Source organism: Aythya ferina (assembly GCF_964211825.1).
Source record: "Aythya ferina genome assembly, chromosome: 10".
Classification (NCBI taxonomy): Eukaryota; Metazoa; Chordata; class Aves; order Anseriformes; family Anatidae; genus Aythya; species Aythya ferina.
Window position 1 is genome coordinate 9,427,440 of NC_140306.1, and position 26,211 is coordinate 9,453,650.

The 26,211-nt window shown below is 45.6% G+C and overlaps 1 protein-coding gene and 1 long non-coding RNA gene across 3 annotated transcripts; one reads left to right on the forward strand and one right to left on the reverse strand.

Moving 5' to 3' along the window:
- IHO1 (interactor of HORMAD1 1) lies at positions 1-25,335 on the forward strand (the record flags this gene model as incomplete). 2 transcript variants are annotated; one of them, XM_084531060.1, is made up of 9 exons in its annotated part: positions 1-368; positions 3,690-3,735; positions 4,025-4,094; positions 11,954-12,113; positions 13,412-13,569; positions 15,467-15,515; positions 16,191-16,278; positions 23,214-23,317; positions 24,064-25,335. In XM_084531060.1, the coding sequence occupies exons 1-9, from the start codon at positions 177-179 to the stop codon at positions 25,333-25,335; spliced, it is 2,139 nt and encodes a 712-aa protein (XP_084387186.1). In that variant the 5' UTR covers positions 1-176. The 2 variants fall into 2 exon arrangements, with proteins under 2 accessions (XP_084387186.1, XP_084387187.1); XM_084531061.1 differs by having other exon boundaries at positions 1-160.
- LOC311442206 lies at positions 23,111-25,326 on the reverse strand. Its single transcript, XR_014696514.1, has 2 exons — positions 25,067-25,326; positions 23,111-24,778 (listed from the first exon to the last, which is right to left on the reverse strand). It is a non-coding gene; the product is annotated as an uncharacterized lncRNA (long non-coding RNA).
- Positions 25,336-26,211: the final 876 nt, after the last annotated feature.

Below are 26,211 nucleotides of genomic sequence, written 5' to 3' on the forward strand. Positions count from 1 at the left end.
AGAGGCTTCAGGGGGTGAACACAGTGGCAGAGAGAGGAGTTTTATCAGAGGGAGCTGGTGTGCAAGAGAGGACGGGATGGAGGTGGCTGCTGGAAGACTGAAAGTGCTGCTGAGAAATAAGAGGCTTGGCAAGAAAAGAGACATCCCCTACATGAGACAGGTCTCTGCTGCTACCCATGGGACTTGCGCCCTGCTGCCCAGCTCGGGGTGCTCCTCCAGCTGCTCCTGACCTGGCTGCTGGCTGCCTAGGGTGGCTGCTCTGGAGTCCGTGGTCTCACCCTAGCACCAGCACACTGGCTGGAGCATGGTCTGGTGCCTGGGGAAGTAGGAACACCGCATTTCCCACTTCTTGGCATCAGGATGGGAAGGTGAGCTCTGTGCTGATGTCCCAGATCGCTCAGCACCGTGGCCCTGCCTGAGCCTTATTGCTTTTGGCTCCATGCAAAGTCACGCACCCCAAAGCACAGAGCAGCGGCCGCAGACACAGCCGAGGGATTTGGTCTTTTAATGAGATGGCATTAGAAAGATCTCACAGGTCCGGGTAAATATCAAGTGTGAATGCCTGACCTTTTGGAGAAGACGGACGGTGTGATCCTCGGGTGGGTAGCACAGGGGGAAACAAGCGGCCAAGGCACCACAGAGCGTGACAGCAGCCAGGGCAGTGCCATACCCAGCTGTGCCATGAGCCAGGGCACCACGTGGGAGATGCTGGGCATGGGTCAGAGAGGAGCTGCCTGCCTCTGTTTCGGGAGGAATATCTTGGGATACCTGGTACCTCGTCTGGAGTATCCCTGCATCCACCTCTGGAGTTGCCATAGAAACCACAGCTGTGCCAGAAGCAGCATCAGCAGGGGCCCTGAATGCGTGATTAAGCTGTGCCTCAGCAGCGGGGGGCATGCGCTGGCAGCTGGACAAAGTCAGCAGCTTGTGCTGTGCTGGGAAGTTTGGGGGCTGGAAAGAGAGATCCCATCCTCCAAGCACAGCACAGGGGGGCTCTGGCCCTCTCCTGTGAATACTGCAGCAGCATCCCATTTTTACAACACCCCTCCTACAAGCTTAGCCCTGGTGGACTTTTTCTTCCAGGGGTGCAGGGAGGGGACAGCCGTGGTACCTCTCCCCAGCCTGCCAGCCCTTTCCAGAAGCCACTGAGGCTCGTAAGAACTTCACTCTCACAACTTTTGTTGTGTGGGACCCTAAATCATGGAGTTGCATTGGAGACGCAGACCTGATTAATGAGCTTGTCCCATGGGAGCATCGCATGGACAGGATAAATCAGGCGCTGAGTCACCAGCACGCTGACAGTCCTGCGCACCTCCTCTGCAGCGTTCCCTTCCAGTGACAGGGGGCTGTGCAGCGGGCGCCGGTGCCTGGCACTGTTTTTTCCAAAACCAATGCTGTGAGAGGGGAAAGCCACGGCTTGGGAGCACCTCACTGTCATGTGTCCCTGCTCTGGTGACATTTCCAGTGGCAATGGTGCCAGCCTGGCGGCACCAGCAGCCCTTGCTCTGCAGAGAGCTTCTCTGCTCTTTTATTAGCACCCTTGCCTCCTGCATGTTTCGGGGGGTTGGGACACGTCCACCCACTGCAGCTCCATGTCGCTTGACTGTTTCACTTGAGATAAACAGAGAAAAATCCGTGACCTATTCTAAAAGCTTGGATTGCTCCTTCTTTTCTGTCTTCACTTTTGGGTACTAGACCCGGATCCCAGCCAAATTAGGAGAAGAGAGTGGCCAGGACAATAGCCAAGGACATCTTGGGATGGATGGAAAAATCTTCAGGCAAAAAGGCAAAACGAACGATGGCCTTGACTGCGCTTAAGACTGACACATTATTAACTGAAGAGCTCATGTGAGCTGCTAATGAAATGCTAACGAACGAAAGAAAAACAGTTGAGGAATGTACAAGATATATTGCTGTCTATCTCCTGGCATGTTCTTTTAATTTTTACTAAATGAAAACCTTCAAGTATCTGGCCAAACTCCCTAATGCTAGAAGCTGTTGCTACAAGCCAGCACCAGGCAACACTGCAGATCTCCACAGAGCTCTGCTACGGACGGGGGGAGACTGGGACTGGAGCTAGCTGTCAAACCTATAATTAAGAAAATGTGTTTCCTTATAGAAATTTCTTTCTGTTGTTGGGGAGATGGAAATACAAAATCTCATTTATCACGTTCCACAAACTCAGTAGACGCTCAAACCAGAAAGCTCCAGCCACATCAGCAATATGAATAGCTCTGCATAATAACTTAAAATAATGCACCAAGCGGGTGCCAAGTCCTATAGCTGGTGCACAAAGTACCAGCAAATCCTTTCCTAATACCAGGGGAAGTGCTGTAAATGGATACAGGGCCCTGTGGTCTCCTATGAAGGGAGTTCTAGACTTTCCAGTTATGAACAATAAAAGGACAGAACCCCACCGTTTGTGATGCAGGGCTGTATCCAGCCTCAGTGCAGCGATAACAGAACTGGGTGTCAGTCTGTACACCCGAGCTGTACAAAGCACAGAAGCAGAGCAAAGCCCTTATTTACTCAACCAGTGCCATAGCCACAGGTGTCCCCCACAGCAGCGCTCTCTGGAGGAAGGTTAGGCTTTAAGCCTTTGACAGCTTGGCCATTATCAGATCACTGCAGTGGGAGCACAGACAGCCTGCAATTCTCTGCTTCAGTCCTAGAAAATCTTTCCGCCACTGGATCATCACACGGTCGAGAGTTAACAAGCCGTGGAGATAAATTCCAGCTATTTATACCAGATGTAGCCCTGTAGTTACAAGCAAAAACAAGAAGCAGAGTTGCTCCAAGAAGTCTGTTGTGGGTAAAAGTCCAGAATTATTTAAGTGAAAGCTTCGGTTCTGCAGGATTTGTTAAGGAAAGCAGATATATACATCAACGCTGCTGTTGTTCGGGATGACACACAACACAGGCATTGTTTTGACACCTCAGAGCTCCAGGCTGCTGTTAACACTAAAACTTGCTCTCCAGGCAGGAGGAGCGTGAAGGGGATGTGTCGAGCTTCTCTAATCTATCTGTAAATTTACAGCAGCCTTATTTCTGCAGTGGTTTAGTGCTTATGGAGCATCCTCAAAACTGACAACCAAACGGTTTAACCAGCATTAAAATTACTTTGAATCAAAGGGAAAAAAAACAGGCAAGTAAGCATGCCCATTTTCCATTCTTGAAGATGAGGAGGATAGTGACGTGCAATGAAAAAATTCCAGTAAAACCATATTTGAGAATCTTTCTCCGGGGCATGTTTAGATCATGGGTTATTTCTGTCATACTGGTGGGTAAAATTAAGCCGTTCTGCATTTCTGAGAGCACTGTTGACATGAGAGCCCTCACAGCCCCTGGGCACGAAGCCACCTGGTGTGCTATGGCTGCCACTAGGGACCAGCCATGGGGCACTCAGCCCCAAGCACCCCCTTCACCCAGAACAAGGGTGTCCCCCCCATCTGCCTGGGGACAGCCCAGATCAGGGGGGACCCCCGAGCCCCCCACCCGGATGCCGGTTGCACCCCGGACCCGCAGGGAGCAGCCAGGCCCAGCCCCAGCCGCATGGTGGCCATGTCGGCCACGTCAGCCATGTTGGCTGGGCCTCCCTGGGGCCGCAGGTGCCTCTCATCTCCCCCTGCAGCTGGTGTGCTCCATCCTAAGGCGGCTTTAACTCTTTTTCTTATTTCTCCTCCTTGCAGCGTTGCTGGCAGAGTGTGGGCAGCACCGTGACATTGCAGCCAGCGGGTAGGAGGGAGGTGGCCATGCATGCCTGGGGAGTGGGGAGGGATGTCCGGAGAGGGGGTGATGAGGGAGGAAACATGCACAAACTGCCCCGAGCTTGGGCAGTACATGAATCCCATGGGTACAGGGCCCAGAGGGAGCCTTGCCTCACTCCCAGCCCCAAAAATGCCCTGGCTTCAAGGCGATGAGGCCGGTGGGGTGCTGCCACCATCAGGGTGCAGCTGGTGGCCCTGTGGGTGGTTTTATTCTGACACCTGCAATTGACAGCTCTTGTATTTTTCCTTTCTAACAGTCAATCTTGAAAAAATGAATTTTAACGTCTGGAACATCAAGGAGATGCTCAGCACTCCAACAGCCTCTGGGTAAGTGCTGTATGTTTTCACCATTTTCGTGCTTATCAGACTGGAGCCATCAGGATGGGCTGTGTTTTTCTCAGGGTCACTACCCTGTGAGTTTGCAGTAAAATGCATGTAAGTGGTATTTGACAGTACAGTGAGGTCAGATAAGCCAGAAATTTCCCATCGGCTTACGTATCCTGACACTCATGGTGTGTTCATTCCAGAGGTCATTCATATGTCTCCAGATAAGGGCTCTCCATTCTCCACATTGGCTCAGAGTTTCCTACCTTAGAAAAATACAAAAATGTGCCTTCTTGCTACATGCACTAACTGCACGTCATGTGTGTTTGATCTGCGTGATTCCCAGTGTGCACAATTTATACCACAGAGCCTGTTAAGTACAACAGCCTCTCTTAAGATTATAAGGGAATTGTAAATACAAGGAACCTCATCCTGACATGTGACAGGTTATGGTACAACATATTTTGGAGGTCTTGCACTGCCAATGTAAAACATTCCTGGGATTATCAATGCTTTGGCTGTTTAATAACATTTACACAAATTAAACATTTTAGTGGTCCATTTACTGGGTTTGAGTTCTATAAACAGAGGCATCCTGAGGAACAGCAGGTTGTATTTCCTGTGCTAAGAGGCACTTCTGCAACTATGGTGCAATACAGTGAAATGTGGTTTGGTTTGGTTCAAACATGGGATGTGCTGATTAATAGAAACAGCTGTTCTGCCTGCCCTGCTTCCCAACTTTCTGGTGATTTTAAGGCTGTTCTCTTGTCTTGGTCTAGGGTAGGGAGAGACAGAAACTTTTGAAGATACATAACCTAGGAGGTGATCTAGGTGCTGGAAAAGCAGAAGCCACCATTTTGTTGTAGCTTTCTGTTTCTAGAGACTGTTTCTAGAGACTCTGCCGCAATTGCATTGTCACTGTACTGCCAAAGAAGGGGTGGGAGTATGGGGGGAGGCATGGGCACGGGACAGCTGAGGGAACAAAAAGAAATCTCTCTAGAATTGATCTGCAGTTAGTCCTGGTCTGGTGAATGTTGGTTAATTAACCTGTTCTGTGATTCTGTTTGTGTTTGCATACTCAGCCTACTAAACACTGTGATAGATTTACCGTTGTAGGGAATTTAAAAATCACTGGATGTTCTGCTAAAAGCTATTCTGTGCTTCAAGCAGGAATTTATTCAGGAAAGTCCTATGGCCTATCTTATGCAACATGTCTAATTAGATAAGTTAAATGTTCCTTTCTTGCCTTGTGTAAAAGATAGATAAAATGAATCATAATTTGCAATATCATTACACATTATGTAACCAAAATTATTCCATATACTGCATTGATATGCATGGCTGATTTTTTTTCCCAGCAGAAGTCAAAGAGCAGCTAGAAGTCTCCACATCTATAATATACAATGAAACAACAAATATTACTTGTATTAAACATCTGGAGAGCAAACGCTAAGACATATTACATTTTTATGTAGCAGAGTAATACTCTTTGCATCACTTGGCTAAAAAACAGAGCCAGATTTATCTCTTGTTTAATTCTGGGGAAGCTAATTGATGAATTTGGTCGTCTGATCCTCTGGTAGTTATATAACTAACTGTTGTTCAAACTCACGATTTTAGTCATACTGTCTCTGATGTGGCCTGATGTTACCATGATGATGGATGATAATGAAAGCATAATAGCAGTTTCCTTTCCCGTTATAAAAGTGCTTGTCATATACCTATGAATTAATTGAGTTTTGCACAGATGCAAGGGTCAAAGGGGAGCCAATTCAGAGAAAAGTGTGTTTATATCTGTCATGATGTAGTCTTTATAAACATGCATTGCATAATTCTATTGTCTTGGTACCTGCAGATTTTTTAATATATATTTTTAAATTTAATTAAGAAGTTATGTCTCAGTGGTTTGGAAACCTGCGACTTTCATTCTGGTCAGAGACTGAACTGGGGAAATTTAGTTGTGAATGTCTGTATGTGTATATATAATATGTATGTAATTTATATATGTATAAAGCATTCTGTGGAGTTGTGCAATACCAAAGGAAATGAGTAGAAGAAGTACTGGTGCCTGTTTGTAAGGGGATTGTTTGAGTTCCTTCCTCCTCCAAAGTGTCCTGTCAGCTACCAGATCTTCCCTTTTAACTATTTTATTAATGCAGGAGAAAAATACAGACAAGATTTTAACACCTACTCCTCAGCACTCCACGTTTTTTTTAAGTGAGTTGAGAGGGTCCAATAGGTCATGAAACATTACTGAAAATGCAGCTGGGCTTTTGGAAGAATTAAGATGAAGGAGAGGGTTCTCAGACAGCAAATTAACTTTTTCTAAGGAAAAAAAAAAAGTTATTCATAGGAGTATGTGCATGTATTTGAGATGGGGGGAAGATGTGTTAATTACTTCTCCCGGCTCTCTTCTCCTGTTACTAGATACTTTTCTCACTACAGCAGGATATGATGTATAAACTGCAGAATACTGTCTTTAAGAGAGCTTCTAAGCTGAAACATGAAATCAGCATATAGTATTGGCAGGGTACAGCTCACAGTGTTAGCTCTTTGCACGTTTGAGGCAGGGTGTTACTTTTGAGAGCAGCTGCCACCAGGTCCATAAGAAATGCAGAGCTCCAGTGATGTAATAAGGTCATGACAGAGTTTCTGCAGCAGCCCAAGATTGCTCTGAACCATCACCTCTTGTAACTCCTTTCTGTCTGTGTCTCACAGCAGACTGGGGACTTGGGGTTTTATTCATAATCTGTCTGTCAAGCACACATAATCTTCTCTGTTTCTGCTGGCAGTCTGAGAAATAGGATGGGGTAACCAGAGTCCCTGTTTTGCCTGTTTGTAATGTACAAATATTGACATAATAGAGATCTTAGAAACTCATCGGAAGGAAAGTTATCTAGTTGGACGCTGTAATATCAGGGTGCCAATTATTTAAGAAGGTGGGAGGATGTGAGGCCAATAAAGTGACAGCTATGCAGCGGAGAAAGCTTAGAGTCAATTTAAGTGTATCGACAAACAACACAATTTTTGTGGATTGAAATGCCAGAGCTAATTAGGGAAAATGTCGTATTAGAGCTGTACTGCTGACTGCCCAGCCAGAAGGGAACACGGAGGAGGATCACAGAGGACCTGAGAATAGCGGTCACAAAAGCAATGATGCTTCAATTAGCTTTATATCGACCGGGTAAGCATCGCTGGGGCATGATGCTGAAACTAGATTTTCAGCACCATAAATACCCGCCTCAGCCAGGGAACTCCCAAGGAAGAAATGCATCTTGCCTTGGTCTCGAGCTGAGCATAAGACCCTCATTCAGAATATTACTTTTGTGGTGCTGCTGTAAAAGTGGCAATAATGAACTGGACTCAGCATCTCTGCAGGAGCAACAAAAGCCGAAAATCCACCACAGAAACGTGTAATTTCAAAAAAAAGATACTGACATAGAAGTACGAAGCCTCATTAAAATAAATGTAAAGGGACAGCCAAAAGGGTTAAATGTTTGCCTGAGGCACAGAGATTATTTAGACCTCATACTGAAGAGCCTCATTATTCAGAGTCACACTGAAGCATAGAACTAATGCCTACAAGCTATCAGATCAAACTGGAGATGGACTGGTACCAGCCTGATACTGCTAAATGGCATGGTAAAGAAGACTATTGAAAATGAGAGGGTGTGTTTTAAGAAAGTAAAGAGTATTAAAAATATAAAATTAGGAAATGATATATTATGATTTTAAATTGAAGTTACCAGAATTTTCTTGTTTCATGTGAAAAGCAGTAACTTGCTAGAGGCATAAAAACTACTAATAAACCTATTTCCAGAGACATCAGAAGCAGAAAGCCTGCCAGAGAGCATGTAAGGCCAATACATGATAAAAATATTAAAGAGGCATTCAAAAAGCATGCTGTAAGCTGAGGCCTGCTTGGGCCATTGCTCTCTACATCATATTTCTGCTGTTGAGAAACATCTTCCAAGTTTAACAGCCTTACTCGATCCATTATTTCACGAATTTCCATCCCACATAGCAGAGCCACAAATTCTGAAGTTGCCTTAAGGTCCCAGAATTATCAGAAAATGGAGACAGCCAAGACAACACCGATGAATGAGCAGCTGTAAGAACCCTGAGCCTTGGAGGAATCAGAAACTGAGTGTGCCATGCAAGCTGGAAGACAGCTTCAGACTGGGGGGCAAAAAATTACCTCCAAATGTCTGATTCCTAATGTGGCCAGGGATAAATTTTGTGTAAGTAAACAAGGCTGTGCCGCAGAAATCTCTGATTACTGGCTCCTTGCTCAGGACAAAGGAGCTAATGCGGTTTCCAAGGTGAGGAATGTCTGGGTGCTATTGAATCACGTTGGAATGAATAATGGAGTTGCTCATAGAGAGTAAAAATGACCTTGAGGAATTAAAACAAGAGCGGAAGGAATTTGAGCCTGAAATCTGGAAACTGGAGGCAGTGTCTGAGCTGAAAAGCCTATAGGGACCCTGTTGTGGTTAATACATTCAGGTTGGTGCCAAAATCTGTTTGTAGAAATTCCTTATAGGATACAAATGCAACAATGAAATGAACGATTTGCAACAAGCAGGTCATTCAATTCCAGAGGACAGGGAACAGAAAAATAATGTTATGCTGATGCTGTTTCCAGCAAAGTAAATGGCTGGAAGCTGCAGTAGCAACTAAAACTCCTTCATTTGAACTCCTCCAAGCCCCCTGGATACTAAAGTTTCTTCTCTATACCCAAAGCGAATGCTGATCCTTGCTTGTTTGCTGAACACCTTGACAGGCTGCAAATAGTAACTACGAGAGCAGCATAGGAGTGCTAGAGACAATTCCTATACATACAGAATAAAGCTACGAGGAAGAGCAGATGAAAAGGAGCGTCCAGCATTTCAGTTGGATTTGTTGTGATGCAGTCCTGGTCACTAAATGAGAAGGAGCAGGAAGGGCTAGGAGATTTTATGGACAGCAAGCAGGAGAAGAGGAACTTTATCGTACTGATACAGCTCAAGATTGCTACCAGGAGAAGAAGATTTCTTCTTGGGAAAGAAGCTTTGAAGAAATATGTCAGGAAGGTGTAAGTGAGCTTCACCCACAGAGCTTCAGAAAAGGAGGGATGTTGGCACAGGTTCAGGGAGGATGATGGAACTAAATAAAATCACAGCAGCACCACCAAAGGATGTTATTTTGGAAATTGTAGGAGACTCATATTGCTTTTCCAACCGACTCTTGGAGCTTGGTGTTGGCACATAAAGATGGATCCACACAGCCGAGTAAAAATTGTTTTTACAGACCAATAAGGCCTATGACACTACAGTTACGTGTTTTAGTGTGTTGATGCACCTAGGAACATCTAGGAACACAAGAAGAGGGGATTTATTGCGTGCTGTATTTCTCTGGGAGTGTTATATCTGACAGCTATTTGGGGGCAAGGCAGGCCCTTTAGCCGAAAGGTGATACGTTCACATCTGGTGATAGTATTTGCATGATTGGAACTGATTGGAACTGGGAAAAATGCAAGAAGCTCCACAAAGATCCAACTTCTCTGGGGGAGGGGTATTCACACTGACAACAGGGAAACTGAGACCGCGACGAGCTAGCTGACTCCCCAGATATGCAGAGGGCTGCAGATTTTTGAGGTCACGCTCATATTACAGAAAGTGTCGGAGCTGCCAATATTACAATACCTTGCATTCAATTAGGTGGGAAAAAGAACCCATTCCATGGTTGGCAGAGTATGATTTAGCGCTTTTGGAGCTGACAGGAGCTTGTGATGGCGCTTGTCTTACATACCTACATCTTTTTTTTTTGCTCTGAGTGCATCCAGTAGTGCAAACAGCATAGGAGCACTCTTGGCACAAATGCGTGGATGACTCAGGGAACGGCTCGTTTTAGCAGAAAGCTAAGAGTTCTCCTGAGATAAACTATTGCATCACCTAGGAGGGACTTCTAACCGGGATTGAATCTCTAGAATGCTTCCTCGCTGTTCATAAGGAAGGGTTTATATTTAGGACAGGTCATGCTCCCGTGAAGCCCAGCACCCTGAAGGAAACGGTCAGGTGGCTGGAGAGCCGTGGTTGTCTGATCTCACCGTCACGGGAAGGCCTGGCCCAAGCGTGGCCAGGCTGATGCCTCGTCCAGATGGCTTTGTTAGCAAATTAACTGCCAGCAGCGTTTAGCAAGGGAGAAAGAAATCTGGGAAGGAATGTGCTCAAAGAGACATCTGGTTCGTCTCCCCCCATAGTTTGCAGAAGTGCCATCATTCCTAAACTAACCACCAAGACAGGACTTCAGACAGAAAAATGAGGCTCCAGAGCCGTCTACAGCCTTCTTTGGTCATGGTGTCAGTGCAGAGAGAGGCGGGGAAGTCACCCAGACCTCGCAGAGACCTCTGAGCTGCAGCTCCTTGTGTTCAGCCTGGTGCTCAGCCGTCAGGTGCCGTGAGGGGACCGGGCATCCAGCAGGGATGTGGCATCCACCAGGAGCACCGGGTGCTGTCCAAGGGGGTCATGGAGCCGTGCGTTGGCAGGAAGCACTTGGGGAGTGTAAAAACCCTTCCTCGAGCTAAGAGGGAGCTTTCTTGCCTAAAAGATTGTCAGGTTTAGAAAACCAGTGCAGGAGGTGTGATACCCACACTGCAGGCCGGGGTGCTGCCCACGTGGGGTGGTGGCAGCCCGCGTGCTCATGTCTCTTCCTGACATGCTGCGGGCTGCAGATATAAAGTGAGTTCTTTTGTACAAAGCGTAGCTGGGGTGGAAACAGGAAGCCGTGCAAGTGAAAGTTACGTTCAGATTTCTCTTTTGGTAGATTTGGGGCCCACGGAAAGATCAAGGGAGGTTTTGAATTCAGGCAGATTTATCAGGCTTTTAGAGGATGCACAAACCCATACCTCATCTGTCTATTTTTGACCGCAGCTCAGTGTACTCGGTGAGCTCAAAGCCAGAAGTATTAATATGATATTGTCACTGACACCGCTCTGTGAAGAAGAGGGAGGCTGAGCAGTTCAAATGCTCCCACTAAACCCTCTCCCTTTTGTGTGTATGGTGTTTGGGCTCCTTCCAAAAGTGGGGATTAAACCGAACACGTCACTGCTAATAAATGTTGGGGTGATCATCTTTTGTTAGACACACGAATTAGTCTCCTGCTCTTTTTTACTTTAGTTACATGATTTGTTATGGAAGAGTCTGCCTAAGAGTCTCCTTCATTAATTTTGATCTCTAATTCCATTCCGTTTATCACTGTTTTGCCAGGCTTGATCAGGAGAAAGTCCTTGTGATTTATTAGTAAACCTTTAGATTTTAATTAATTCAGTTTGTTTCTTCCTTGACCCTTTTTAGGAATTGTTACACGGTGAGATTTTTGTTCCTGTGGGAGGGCTGGGGTAAGGCTTTGTACAGTGGCACAGGTGGATGAGGTGGAAGAAAGGATTTCACCTATTGATACTGAGAAACAGCACCAAAGGCAGCAACACACCTCTTGCATTTTGGTAGCTTAATTTGGGGAGAATAAGCCTGGGCCAGCATTTCTTACATTTGGACCTAGCCTAAGCAGTTCATCCGACCTTGTAAACATGGAGCAATGGAATACGAAAAATGAAGAAGTCTCTGTCTTTGCCAGCAAAAAAAAAATAATTGAAGGCAGGCTCTGACAGAACAAAAAGCAGTACAGCCAGTGGGAAACCTTCACCTGGGGGAACCTGGCATCGTACCGCAGTCCTGGGGGGCAAATTGGCAGCAGTTGTGTCTGTGAAAGGGAACAGAAAGAGAGGAACATAGCACGAAGTCAAGGCCAGCTGGGAAGGGTTCATTTGGGTGGCACTCAGGGAAAAGAAAGATTCACTCACAACGCACTCTGTCCTGTTTCAGGCCTAACAAGTTTTCCGTCCGGAGCAATGCTCCCAGCGACTACTCGAGTCTGAGTGATTCTCAGCTGCTCTTTGGCTCCCAGTTCTGCCCGGAGAATGTGCAGTCGGCAGCGGCACCGCTGGAGCTGGGCACGCAGCTGGGACAGCACAACTCCCAGGACGTGAGTCTTGTTCCCCCATGCAGCCCTGCACACACACAGCCACCATCTAAATTAATGGAAAATACTGAAAACAGGTGGTAAAATTGGCTGAGCCTGCTGAAATCAAGTTACCTTCTGATACAATAAGAGGAGTACATATTTACTGTAACTAGACAAAAGAGCAGCCTGGTTGGTGAAAAAACTTATTTATATGACTATTATTGGGATATTTTCTTTGATCACAATTTTTAATAACTAACATAATGTGAAATTGTTCTCAATCTAATGTCTCTACACCAGCTAGCTAAGATAGAATATTTCATCTATTCCTTTTTTGAACGATACTGCGTTTCTCTTTATTAGCTTTCTGCAAGAATGACAGGTATTCGGCATTTAATTCCATTTCCTGCAAGCTACCTTGCTGTATTGTTGTTATGGTAGATGCTTAAATGACTTTAGACGAAGAGCTTCTAAGCTCAAAATCTTTCTCCTACAGCACGTGGCCTCTGATGTTACCAGTCTCACTAAAATAGTTCCTGCACCACGAGCAGATACCAGCAGATCCAAATAAAGACACCTCAGAGCAAAGATCAGGAAAGAGCAGTCATGCCAGCTCCGTGGCCCTAGGCAGCCATTCAGTTCCAGATCCTGTCTGTTGTCCCCTGCGTTTTGCTGAAGATCTTGTCCTTTAAATGTGTGGCTTTTCATCAGATGCAGGAAAGGAAACTCACTGTTCAGGATGAAAGAAAACAATTTAACAAAATTTGCCTTTTCTTATGTTTTAAGGAAAAGGCATTTCTATTTTGGTCACAAAGTGTCTGGAAAGTGTGTAGAATGAAGAAGGTCTTCACTGCTTTCATACTAATGTTATCTTCTTGTTCTGAAATGTGTATTGGAGCATGTGAAAAACAGCTACAGCCTGACGATGTTGCTGCTTGGCAGCAAATGATGTCACCCAAAAGGAAATTCAATAGGGTTTCCTTTAGATTAATGTACAGAGAGCACCCTGAAATTGTTTTATAGTCTCTGTGTTGTGCAACTGATGATTGCAACCAACTGAAAACAGTCAGGATGATGGAAAAGCCTTGAGTCTGAAGAAATTCAGTCTGAGTTTCAGTTCCACAGGGAGCTGATCAAACTAGGCACACTAAGTGAACAATAATCTTGTCAAATTCTTAATCTCCTCACCCGATCTAATCTGTCACGTCCAATCACTGTGAACCCTCTGTCTGCAAAGCACTTGGTACAGAAATAGTTTTTGATAATTAATGTTCTGATTATTTTTATACTTCAACATTTTCCTTTCTTTTGTGCAACAGAGCGAGCCCAGTATTTTCACTAAATACCAAACGAAACCACAGTTATTTGATGAAGATACAAGAGAAAAAGGCTTGCTTAATTTTTGTGCAGGAAGAGGGAAAAGTGTCCTGGAAAATTTTGAAGTGAATAAGAACAAAATAAAGGACAAATATGATCGGTATGTAGACATCCATTACAAGTTCTTCCCGTGAAATCTGTTATCACTCCCTGCAGCTCCTCCTTCTCCTCTTAAAAGTCACACATGACGTAGCTGCAGATTTCTCCAAGTAAAGTGTCCTTTCAGATTTTAGATAATCTCTGATTGGAAAGAGTCACAAGATGAGAGAATAAGGTTTACTTGCGATGAGAGTTATGTAATGCTTTCAGCCATAAGCCAGAAGGAACAACAAAACTATATCCTGAATTTACCTTTGCCTTCTTTATCTGATCAGCAAGGGTTTTGTTGTTTGTTTGTTTGTTTGTTTTCCTTTGTGAAAGTCCATATTTCTCAAAATTTTATAGACTGTATAAAAGGGACTCCTAGGATGACATTTACATTTAGGACAGGTAAGGAGATTGCCAAGCATACTTCTGTGCAGAGGAAGATGCAGTGATTACAGTGTTATAAACCTGCACCTATCTCTATATTTTTTTCTGATATAGAGGATTTTTGTATGTGTGTTTTTGGGAACAGTCAAGTATAATTTGCTAATGAGCTCTTTGTCAGACGTTAAGAATTAAATGTACCTGTAGGTCCTCTAGGACTTTAAGGATTAAGCTAAGAGTTTCAATCTCAAAAATGAAAGATGGCAAGCTCCCCAGTGCACCTATAAATAATTCTTAGCTCTGTACATTTTGTAATGTAACATCCAAAGTGAAACACATTTTTGTTAAAAGCCTTTAATCAGATCAGACTGTGTATCTCGTTCTCGTTTGCAATGGGCACTATGCTTCTGATAATGCAAAATCTGATGCTCTGGTGCCTATTAGAGAAGAGGAAGATTTTTGTAAGTGAATTATGAGGAATGGACACACAGTTTTAAATGTTTAGTCAGAACTCTTAATTATCCTTTATTTCTTCTTTGTATTAATTATGCTTCTTTCTGCGCTCCAGATGCACTCCCAGATTAGAAGCATGTTTATATAAATAACTATATTATCTTTACAGAGATAAATGTGTAATTTATCCATTTATATCCCCCACAAGTTTGACTATTAGAATGAACATCTTCCTCTCCTAAGGCTAGGAATATTTCAGAAGCCCTGCCTAATTCTCACCATTAGCCTCTACCTGGCCTCCACCTTTCTGTTTGTTGCAGTTTGGATTACTAAATGATCAATTTAAAATGACCCGAATCTTCAGAGAGGAAATAGGTTATCGCTTTGCTTAGCAACAGTCCTAGCATTTTTGTTTGATAGGTTAATCATGAATATAGCCTGGTTCCTGATAGGCTCGCTCAACTCAAAAGGGTGGATAACAGAAACCACAGGCATAATCTCGGGAGAAAAGGATTTGCAGTATTTGTTCTTCCTGGCTTGGGCTTTGTTGATGCCGCAGTTTTTTTCCCTGTTTTTCCCACAGTTATTTTAGTCCAAATATAATACTCATGTATCTCAGCAACTGGCACGTCACCTCCACCACGGCTGGGTTCTTCCGGAGCAGATAGTGCAGCGGTAACACCCCAGCAGCTAACAGGCAGTTGTGTAAATGCCTTAGGAAACTTCTGGGAGAGGCAGAAACGCTACGCCAAAACTGGGAGAGTTAAAAAAAAATATGTATATACCCCTGTGTGATATATGTGCATGTCTGTATGTGTGTACATACACAAATATTTATATATTTCTTACTCTACCTAGCAGAATCTGTGCTTTCCTAAAACAAGTAATGTGACTTCAAAGGGTTATGTCTGCTGAAGTAAGCACATTTCTGTGTTTACACTGTGCACCGCACTATGCCTTGCAGTATTTCATGTCTCACATTTACTGTGATCTTTTCAGTTTCTAACTACTTCAGTAACGTTACATGTCTATTTTATTCCTTCTGTGTTGTTTTGTTTTTTTCTTTTTCATTTTAGAGAGGTCTTAAGCACCTTTATTTCCAGTATCAACGACAGGCTTCAAGGGGTAAGTTACTTCAAATTCAGAGCCCAGAATAAGGAAGAATTATAAATGCTGCAGAACATTCACCTGCTCTCATTTTCTGTGCTGATGTTTGAATTGGTAGACTGTTTGTCTTGAACACTTACATACTGTAGACCAACAATTGTCAATATTTTTTTTTCACATGCTATCCTCTTTGTGGCCAGTCCTTAGGGTCACAGGCTTTAGGGCCCTGTCTCAGAGTCAGCAATGGAATTTCTCTGGGGCTTGGGAGCAAGAACAGCCTTTGGCTGTCTGCAAATACAACTTCTTTCCTCTTGCCCAAAGAAAGTGGCTTGCTCTCAAGAACAAGTAAATGAAATGTATCTCACTCTCTGAAGACGAAGGTCTCTTCTCCCCGTAACTTTTAATAAATAATTAGAATAATGTTGCTATTGATGCTTTTTTAGAGATTAATATCTCTATTGCAGAATGATTTAAGATTTCTGCAATACTTTATGAGCCATTTGAGCCATTCCATATCTCCTTTGGGATTGCAACCAATGGATGGACAAACTCTTCCAAGTGACAGATAAATGTCCATTTTCAGGTTATTGCAGCAATGAGTTGCAGTCATTGTTCTGTGGGACTTAGGGCAGTGTTTTTGCACACAAATAAAAGACAACATATTAATTTTTTCATTTTCCTTCACATTTGCAGCTGCAAGCGTGCTTGGACAAATTTGAAGAAATGTTCAATTCAAGGAACAAATCCATTGTGGTTCATCTAGAAACCATCTCCAAGACACGTGAGTCCTTTCTGTACTGCTGTTAACAGCAGAGGGCACAGTCAAACTGCTGAATGTCCGCGTGTTGTCTCCAAGCTGGGGTGAACTATGCAAGCCATGCCACTCACAGCTGCTACTCATAAGGGAGAAGAGCAAAATAAGACCTATTCACAGTATGGCCTTTGCTTTTCTATTCTTGTTATGTTATATTTACCATGTCTCTGCTCTCATGTCAAAGAACTTAAGCGTGGCATGGTTAGACACCATGCACGTACAGACAGATGCATCTCTTTGGTTTTGTGTCCTGCCCAGGGTATGAGCATTTTTAGACTGTATCTGGTACACTAATGGAATACATAGTAAAAATGAGATAGATATTTAAATCCTGAATGTCTACTTTCAGTTTTTAAGGCATTCTCAGATATTCATGTTAGCTTGAAGTTTTCCATCTCCCCGTAATGCTTGAAGTGATTGCATTTTACGTATGAGCAAAATTGGTACTGCTCTTCCTAGGTAAGAAGCAAGTAATGAGATGCACTTTTACCGTGATGAAAGGGTGACCTCCCAGAAAAGCCAATAATGTAAAATACTTTTGAACAGCTCTGTCTCTGAAGTGGCTAGTCTTTTAGTAGCAGTCTTTATTGAGGGAAAGTGCTTCAGAGAAATTGTTTCTAATTTGGCTTAGATCTGAGCCTTTGAGAGTACAGTAATTTTTAATGCTGCCATTATTTTTTATCAACACCCTGTCAGGACTCTGTTCTTGCACTGCTCTGTGCAAGAACAAGAAGCCAGCTTCAAAACACGCAAGAAGTGCACATTATACCTTGTGAGAGCATGGTAACAGACCTTCCCAAAAGCACTAGGATATTTACCATGCAGTAAAATGTGGCTTCCATGAAGTACAGCTTTGACAGATACCCTTTAAGTCACTGCAGACCTTCCCAGGCAAAAAGAATGGAGTCTGGTGCATTTTTCACGAGGCCATGGTAGCATGTACGTTTGAAATACCAATCATGTTTTGCTAAGAACACTCCCTTGCTGTGCTTGGCCAGTGCTCTCGGTGGGGCCTTAATGTAAGCAAGAATCTGTCTGTTTTGGCCAGCACAAAAAGCCTCTTATTATGCATTTGCCCATCTCCTAATTACTTCACTGCCTCAGCTTGTCCACTCTGAGGCAGGGCTTTGCCTAAATTTGTATACCTCTTGCACAGAAGTAGTTGTCATGGCATTGAAAATCAAATTTATTGTTCATAATTCCCCCTCTTCCCTCCATACCATTTGCTCAGCTGTCCTGTTTCTTCTCCATAACCATTTTAAATAAATGTGCCTTGAATGAAATGAGAAACCTCCCAGAGGTGCCTGCTGCTAGATTTTCAAAGCAATTGAAAAGAAAAATTGGCACTTTCTGTAATGTATCATGCTGCAGAATGTTGAATATATAATGAAAACCATCACACGCTCCACAATGTTGTTCTTTTTATATTTCTGGGAGGTTCATCTGTCACTGGTTAATTGCTGATAAACACTGCTGTTTCACTGGTATCACAGTGATGGATAATTAAGTTCCCACCACATAAATACCTGCACTAGTGCCTTGAAAAGATCCCAACTGAGGCAATTCCGTTGGTATAAAATTCCTAAATTCAGGTGATAAAGAACTAAATTCAGAGCCAATAAAGCACTGAATACCGGTGGTTGATGATACAGCACCGTGGGATGTAGGTGACAAGGTGGAGATGTTAAATCGTTGGTAGTGGGGGATTTGACGTGCAGAAGATGAATGCAGAAGATGGTGAGGCTCTCTTCAGAGACAGAAGTCGTTCACCAGGACATTCAAAGAGCTCTGCAAAGTAAAGAAAGGTATAACTTCAAATCAAGTCCGTCTTCATTAGGAGCAAGTAAGGAGTCTCACAGGCCTCCTTTATAGCAGCAGGTAGCAAGTACATTTGGCAGAGTCTACACACAAAACAGAAAATATTTTTCAAAATATATTTCCAAAGCATTTCCAAGTGCTGTTGGGCTGGCATGCTCTGTGCAATAAGATAAAAAATGTTCTCTTCTGAGCGCCTGTCCATATGCGCAGGCACACAGAGCTGTGTCTGGCACTGGTGATGAGAGAACATTTGCCTGAGCAGGTTCCACAGAGGCACAGCTGCTCTCTTCCTTGCCCACATCTCAGTGTGCTGTGCACAGGGATGTAAAGAAGCAAGCAGACCATGTCTCCTCTGCTCTTCCACTTTTATGTAGAGTTTCTCTGGCTGACTTGCCAGCTCACCATTTGCTCACTCTTCCTGTTTTCATCTCCTGTAACTCATTTATTTTTTTATTATCCTCATTTTCATTTATATACCCACATTTATATCAAAGCTTTCTATTTTTTTTATACAAATCCTGATTTTCACAGCTCAGCCCTCTCCGAACTGCTTTGCTTCTCTGGTATCTGGCAGTTCCAGCTGTGACAGCTCACAACAGCCATGTCCTCCGCAACACTTCATCGCAAATGAGGAGCATATTCCCGGCAAGCATACCACAAACAGTCCTCTACCAGCAGTGGTGGTAAAAAAATGTGCAATGTTTCCCTAACAGAGGTACGAGCTGATGCAGTTCTCTGACAAAATCCAGTGTTTGATGGGCAGTTTTCAAACATGACTCGCTTGGAGACTCCCCAGGCCCAGTAGTTGCTGGCAAGGTTTCCAGGGGAATTCGCTGTGCTTGTACTGGTGCGATCTGACCGTGCTTACTGTGAGCAGTGTGGTCTGGGCTGTGACACCCAGGCAGCCCCCTTACGTTCTGCATTTGTATCGACTGAAAAGTGAAAAAGGTTGAAGACTGCTAAAAGAAACGCCTTTCCCATATAGCTGCTAGCTAGCCATGCAGTGACCGGCAGTGAAAGTTGTTGAGGTGAGGAACTTCACCAGGCTCCAGCACGGCCTTGGTGTGGATGTCAGGAGGACGTGTAACTGTCTCGGTAAATGCTGACCCCCCACACCTCAGGACTTCAGGCCACAGGACAGCAATCTGCTGTGAAGCAAGCAGAGGTCAGGGGCTGCCTACCCCATAGGCTGCTGCTGCAGATGTCTCCTGTGCAGTGGAAGGGGACCCAGCCTAAGCAGGCACAAACCTGGCAGCCGATCGCTCCGGGTATGCCTGCAGGATGCAGCTGTGACACTCTAAATGTCTGCAGCTCTGTGACTGCCTATGGAGGAAGCTTGGTGCTCTGCTGAGCTCCTCAGCTGTTATTGCTGCTCGTGTCTCACTGGGTTTATACCACCTCCCATGTCCCCTACTGCACCGTGGCACGGGGGAACCAACCTCCCCCCAGGGTGTTATTTAAAGCCTCCGTGCTGTCATTCCAACCTAAGGATGAATGGCAGAGACAACGATAGATAGGCATCAGAAGCAGTTGGTGTTTAATATTCCTAGGCTGGAGACCGACACTCCCTCCTGCGGCTGCTCAGCCTGTAATTTTCAGCTGTTGGGAGTGCAGCTGCACCCCAGAGCAGGCGGATTTGCTGGGAAGGCTCTGCAGCACCGGGCGGCAGGGTGGGCTCGCTCGGTGGGCCACCAGGACCTACCCGGAGAGCCCGAGGTGATTTCTCTCCTGACAGATTTCACATTCCTCATGTTATTACTGTAAGCCGGTGGCAGTCAAAGACAATGGTACAGCAAATCCAAGCATTGCGATGTTCCAGGTTGTAAAAAACTGTTTTGTTTAGGCTAAAATACCTTAGAAAAGAGGCACAAGCCCGTGCATAATCCACCCGTTAACTGAGTAAAGATTTTTCCTCTATGATTGAGCTGTTCAATAACTATCTGCTGCAGGGTTTGTTTGAAGAAAACTTTCTCTGAAGCAGCTGTTCTTGATCATTTTAAAGACAAGAGATTTGACTAACAGGGTCCTTGATCTGATCTGGCTCGGCCATCTCAACGCCTTTTTTTTTTCAGTCTAGATCAACCCCTGCTTTTGTTTTGTTTAATAATGTTTGACAAGTCTGAACACTTCTTGGTGTGGAAGCCAGAGAGGGAAGGAGAGTGCCTCTCCTCTGTACCGAGGTGTTGTTTTTTTTTTGCCTGCAGAATACTCCTACACGTACAAATGAGGCACATCCAAAAGGCTGGCTGTTGGGAGCTTGCCTGCAGCACGCTGTGCTGAGTCAAACGTATACGCAGATCACAAGCCCAGTGGATGCAGTGCTATTTATAGACCGAGGATACCATGCTGGAGAAGAACAGACAGGCTAGGGAAATCAGAAAGTTTTAAAAATAATTCCGAATTAAAATGTAGCGTACGGGGAAGAGCAGCGAGTGGAGGTAAGCCTTCCTGTATCCTCGCTGCATACAGCTGGAACACGCTGACGTGACGTGAGGGAGTTCCCTGCTTCAGTCGCTGCTGCTTTCGTCCTGGTAGGACTGCGGGCCTGGAGGGGCTGGCAGCCTCCCCAAAACCTGCTCTCTACTGCAGGTACCCCTCAGGTCTAAGCAGGGAGATGCAAAGTCTGCGAGGGCCCGCGGAAACATTCACCCCACCATTACGAACCCATCCTGCAAGTCACAACTTTCCCCCACGGATGTATTGAAAACATCAACGTCTGTCAGGACAAAAGAGCAGAAGCTTAAAGTCTGCAAGAGAGAGCAAGCAGGGGCAACTGAATTGCCTGCAGGACCAGATTGCTTATTAGTTAAATATGTGCAGGTAATCCTCAGAAGTAAGCCTTGCTCTGTGGAGAGCAAAGTGATGGCCGTGCTGAGGAGGTGCAGAGGCTCCCCCTGAGCACGTTAACCCAAGGCCTGGGAGGAAGATGCATGGCCAGAGCAGCCGCAGGGTTCCTCCTCCCAGAGGACAGTGGAGTGCTCTGTGCCCAAGCACCACTGCTTTGGAGGAAGAGAAGAAAATATAAAATAACCCCCAGCACGTAGGAAGGAGCTCTCACAAGCCACCAGCCCCTGCAGCACCGGACTCCCGTTACGTGAGGCTGAATAAGCTCAACGCTTTCAATCTCCTTTCATAAGAGGAGATTATCATCTAAGCACTTAATTATCTAGTAGCTTTTCTCCGCACGTGTCCCAGTTTGGTCTATTTTTCTTTGCGCGTAGATGGCCAGGATTGTGCACAGGCTTCCAGCCGTGCCGTGCTTGCACAGAAGCTCCCGGCAGCCAGAGCTTGTGCCCCCCCACACGCTGCACTGCCAAAACTCACCTGGTCTGCGGCCCCCGGGGCTGGCACACCGCTTTGTGCCACCTGCTAGCTGCCTGAGTGCCCTTCTGGCTCCTGCACCCAGTCACCACGGCAGATTTAGGCAGGACTGGCCCACGAGCAGTGCTCCCAGAGCTGTGTTTTCCCCTCCTCTCACCCCTCTCAGAAGCTGAGTTTTTCCCTTTAGTTGAGGCTTTGTGCCCCTCACAATTTTTCTCAGCTTTTTTCATATTACATGATGAAAAGCTTTGTTTGAGTCTACACAAAGGCACTGCATTGCCTTTGTCTAAAAAGTCACCTATCTTATCACAGGGTATTACATTAGTCAGGCACAATCTGCCTTTTATAAAGTCTTGTTCCGTTTTATTCCATTTTCCTTCCTATCTTTGATTACTCTTTCCTTTAAGGTCTTGCCTAAAACCTTGGACAATATGAGAACAAACTAGTAAGCCCATAATTGTTCAGATCTCTTCCTTTTCTTCTTTCCCAAATGTACCTTTCAAAAACGTCCCTGATTTTTATTTTTTTTTACAGAACCAAAGCTTATACAAGTACTTTCTGTCTGTCTCTCCCTAATAGTTTTTAACTCTTTGGCCAATTCCATCAAGAGTTTGACAGAAGGGCAGAGCTCACCGAGATAATTAAGTCCCTGCAAGCTTAATGAAAATAGCTGGGCAGGAGGGGAAGAGATCCTGAGCTCTCTGCAGCTCTGCAGCGTGTGAGCACGCCTCTCTGGGGTGAGAAGAGCCACCCTGAGGAGCTGAGATAAATGCTCCACGTGCAGGAACAGCTTCAGCTGGGCTCTTATCGCCGCAGACACCAAAGTCAATCAAACATGTTGGATTTGGAGAAAAAGAGGATTAATTAATTGCAGGGCTCTTGTAGCCACTTGTTGGAGCACGGGCTTTGCACGGATCTCTCTCAGGCACCCAGTGGCAGTCCAGGACTGCAGAGTTTCAGTTCTCCCGGCCAGTTGGCTTGGGAAGGTGTTTTTGCAGGAGCACTTTGCATCCTGTTCTGTTACAACCCGCAAACGTTCCTGCCCAGCCTCGTCATCCGCACACACCTCCCTGTGCTGTCCAAAGGGAAGGCCAGGTGTGTCTAGTGAACGTCTCTCTGTGCTTCATGGTGTATGGCTTCAAAGGAAGGCTGTACGATTGCTCAGGGTTTGTCACCTCCTTGTAAGCTGCAAACTGTGCTCCTGCGATGTGGTGTGTTAGCCACAGGAGTGGTTACAGTAAGAATAACTGCAGCTACACGGGAGGTTAATATTATTGCTGAATCGTCTGAAAAAATCATGTGCCAGCTGCACTGTGACTCCTGTCACACTTTCAAGCTCCCATTTACCATCAGCTGGCCACAGAAGAGGGTCAGTTAAATGGGGCTGAGCCAGTCCCACGTGGGTCCCTGTCCCAGCACAGTTCACAGACAATGAAGCCTCGTCCTTCCTTGCCTTGAACCAACCAAGTTCCCCAGCTTCGCGTAGCCTTTCATCCCCGGCTGCCATATTAATAGAACACAGTAAATGAGGTTTGGCCTGCACTCAGCATCTTATAAATTTCAAGTGCTTTGCATTAAACATGCACCCTATTGTTCATCGCTTGGTGCTTGGGGAGATCTCAGCTGGCGAATCGCTCTGGTTGTGCAGCACAGTGAAGTATTTCATGCCAAGCCGTGGAGGAAGTAGCAATGGTATTGATAGTACTTTATTCACATTTACAAATGAAAGGCCAAATGTGTTTTTTATTGATTTGCCTGTTTAGTGCAAGATGCTCTTCAAAGTCACAGTGACTTGGTGCTGAAAGCCCTGGCAGATAAAAGCCAAATGGAGCAGGCGCTGCTGGAGATGGAGAGGAGACTTGCAGCCGTAAGTGGAGAAATTAATCTTTTATTCTGAATCTTCTGTCTGAATTTCTCCAATTTCTTCAAAATATTAACTGAATATTAAATTGTCTTCGGATAGAGGATTATAAAGTAGACTGCTCCTATTATAATGAAGAGGGAAAGACATATTAAAATGCTAATTCTAGGCCAGCTACTGACTGATGCTTACCCAAGAGCCTGTTCACAGCGCTGTAAGCTCTGATGAAATCCTGGTCAGTAAGGAGGGAGCCCAACAGTGCCCTATCGTGGCAGGTGTATGATCAAGCACGGCTTTCTCACGCTGGCACATGCCTTTGCTGGAGGAGTTGATGCCTGCGAAGGGAGGGCACCTTGCAGAAGTGCAGTGCCTCCTTCCTTTGGCTTCCCAGAGGGAGGAGAAAAGAGGTCAGGAAAGAACAAGTGGGAGGCAGAGACAAAAGAGCGAACTCCAGACCTCCCAGAGTGGTGTGGTTTTTTCAAAGACCCTGCTGGAGGAATTGCTTTTGGCGAGGATGTGATGTGCCAGCACATGAGAGGGCAACCCAAGTCCCCCAGTCCCAAAATTCCCATTGTTGTGGGACAGTCTGAGATGCGTATTGCACAGGGGGACACAAATTGCTAATCTTTGGGCTGGTACCCAAGGTAAGGCATCTAACCGATGCATAGAACCCAAAGTTTCTTCTGTGAGTCCTATTATTGTACCTTTGAATGTGTTGTTTACTGCTTCTGCTCTGCTCCCTGCTTCCCCAGAAAGACGTGGAGATTTCAGATGTGAAATCCAGCGTCCAGCAGCTGAAGGAGAGCCTGGAGTCACTGCTGGCTCAGCTGAGCGATCAGCACCTGAAGCTGTGTGAAGAACTAGGCTCCCTGAAGCTCCCTAGTGCCTTAGCCGAGCTGCAGACATTCATATCCAGTGCCAGAGCCCCCCCTCGGATGGTGGATGACTCTTCTCAGACCTCCCCTGGCACATGCCAGGGCTGTGCCTCACGTCAGGAGACCGAGCACTGGCCGTGCTGCCGAGGCAGGGGGGGTTGCAGCTCCTCGGGTCCGTCTCAGCACGGAGCCCTGCCCGTGGGGAGCCAGCCCACTGGGGACGGGACACCTGGGAAGGACCTCAGCACAGCTTCTGGAGTCAGCCCCGTTGCTCAAGTGGTGTGTGGCAGAGAAAATACTGTGCAGGAGGTGAGATCTGTTCCGGGAGCGCAGAGCTGTGCTGCCCATCCCTGTATGTGCTGTGCTAACACTCAGTGTCTTGGGGAGAGCCAGAAGAAACAGTGCCCCGTACCGCAGGAAGTGTCTCTGCTAACTCCTCTGAGGAAGGCCATCAGGAGGAGCACTGCAGCATTTAAAAATGTGACACCATCACAACAGAGGCAGCCTCAGGTTTGCCACCTCTTTGTACAGAACAACGTGCCCGGGCAAAGAGACGGGAACTCATCCACAGACCATGAGCTGGAGAATGTAGCTGTGGGGAACAAAGCAAAGCAGAAGTCAGGAAGGATCCCTTGGAATAAAATAATGGAGAGGAAGAAAACATACCCCAGCAAGAGGAAAGGAGAGCTCTCTAGAGGTGCTGACGGCGGGCTGAAGCAAGTAAGGGCAAACAGGATTATTGCCTTGGGAAGCTCCAGAAAAAAATGCTTGCCCAGATACACGGTTGGTCTCAATTTAGAAAACTCTAACCCGGTTTCTTCAGCTCCCAGTCAACAGATGCTCAGCGGTGCTCAGCCGAGGCTTACAAGGAATTTCCTACCTGTGCCGTGCTCCAGTAAAGGCGTGCAACAACTTGCAGACAAAACAAGGAGAAATCTGGAAAACAAGAAAAGAGTGATCGTTTCCAGCGCAAGGAGGAACTTCTGGGATTCCTCTCCCCAGGAGAATGTATTTTCCCTGTGCAGCACAACAGGTGGAAAGCAGATGAGCTGCTCTCCAGGCTCCAGTAAGCCAGGTCCTGGCAACGCGCTGCCCCAGCAGAGCACGGAATGCTGCTCTTTAGTTTTTGATAGCGATTATTCTGACTGAGGGGTTTCGTTTGGTTTTCAGTCTTCAGTGCAGGCGTGGCCATCTCAGTCACAGTTCCTTCCTCCAGGTGCATTACCTGCTGCCTCCTGAATTTGATCCCACGCAGGTGAATGAGCTCCTGTTGGGCTGGCAAGAAGGGCTGAGTGACCCGTGTGTGTTACAGCCCTTGGAAACAAGCAAGGCTCGTGCCTGGCACGCTTTGACAAGTTACTGCCCCCTCGGAGATATTGTCAGATACTGGAAAGCCGAGTGGATCTGTATTATTTTATCCCCTGCCACCAGCAGGAATGCCTCGGGCTGTGGTTACTGCTGCATTTATGCAGCAAAGAAGTGTCTGCGGAGACTTTCAGCGGGGAGGAACCAGCTGGCAGATCACAGGCACACCGCTGATTCTCCTGCCACCAGACCGAGCACTTAGATCTGCTCCAAACTTTTCATCTAGATACGTGGAATAATATCTTTGCAGCTGGAGGCTTTAGCTCTGCTCTTCACTCGTGGGCTCTGTTTTGGTTTGTATGTCTGACAGTTCAGATTTTGAGCTCCCTGGGAAGTAGGGGGTATTTTTCTGATTGATTTTGGTAAGGTTCAGATTTGTCCCGAGAGTTGTTTCTGAGCTTTGGGCAGTTTAGCTGAGGAAAGCAGAATCCCAGCATCTCGGTTTGTTGAGTATGGTGTTTCTTCTCCTTTTAGGCTGAAATTTCTTGGTTTCAGGAAATCCAGGAGAATATTATTTAGTTTCTGTTATATTTGTCCCATGTATCTCTTAACTAATCACGGACTTGCCCAACTTACACTTTCCAAAGATGCCTCTCAGAAGCCAGAAGAAGTGACGGTCACATTCAACAGGTCCGGTGATCGATGGATGTTTCTAATCCT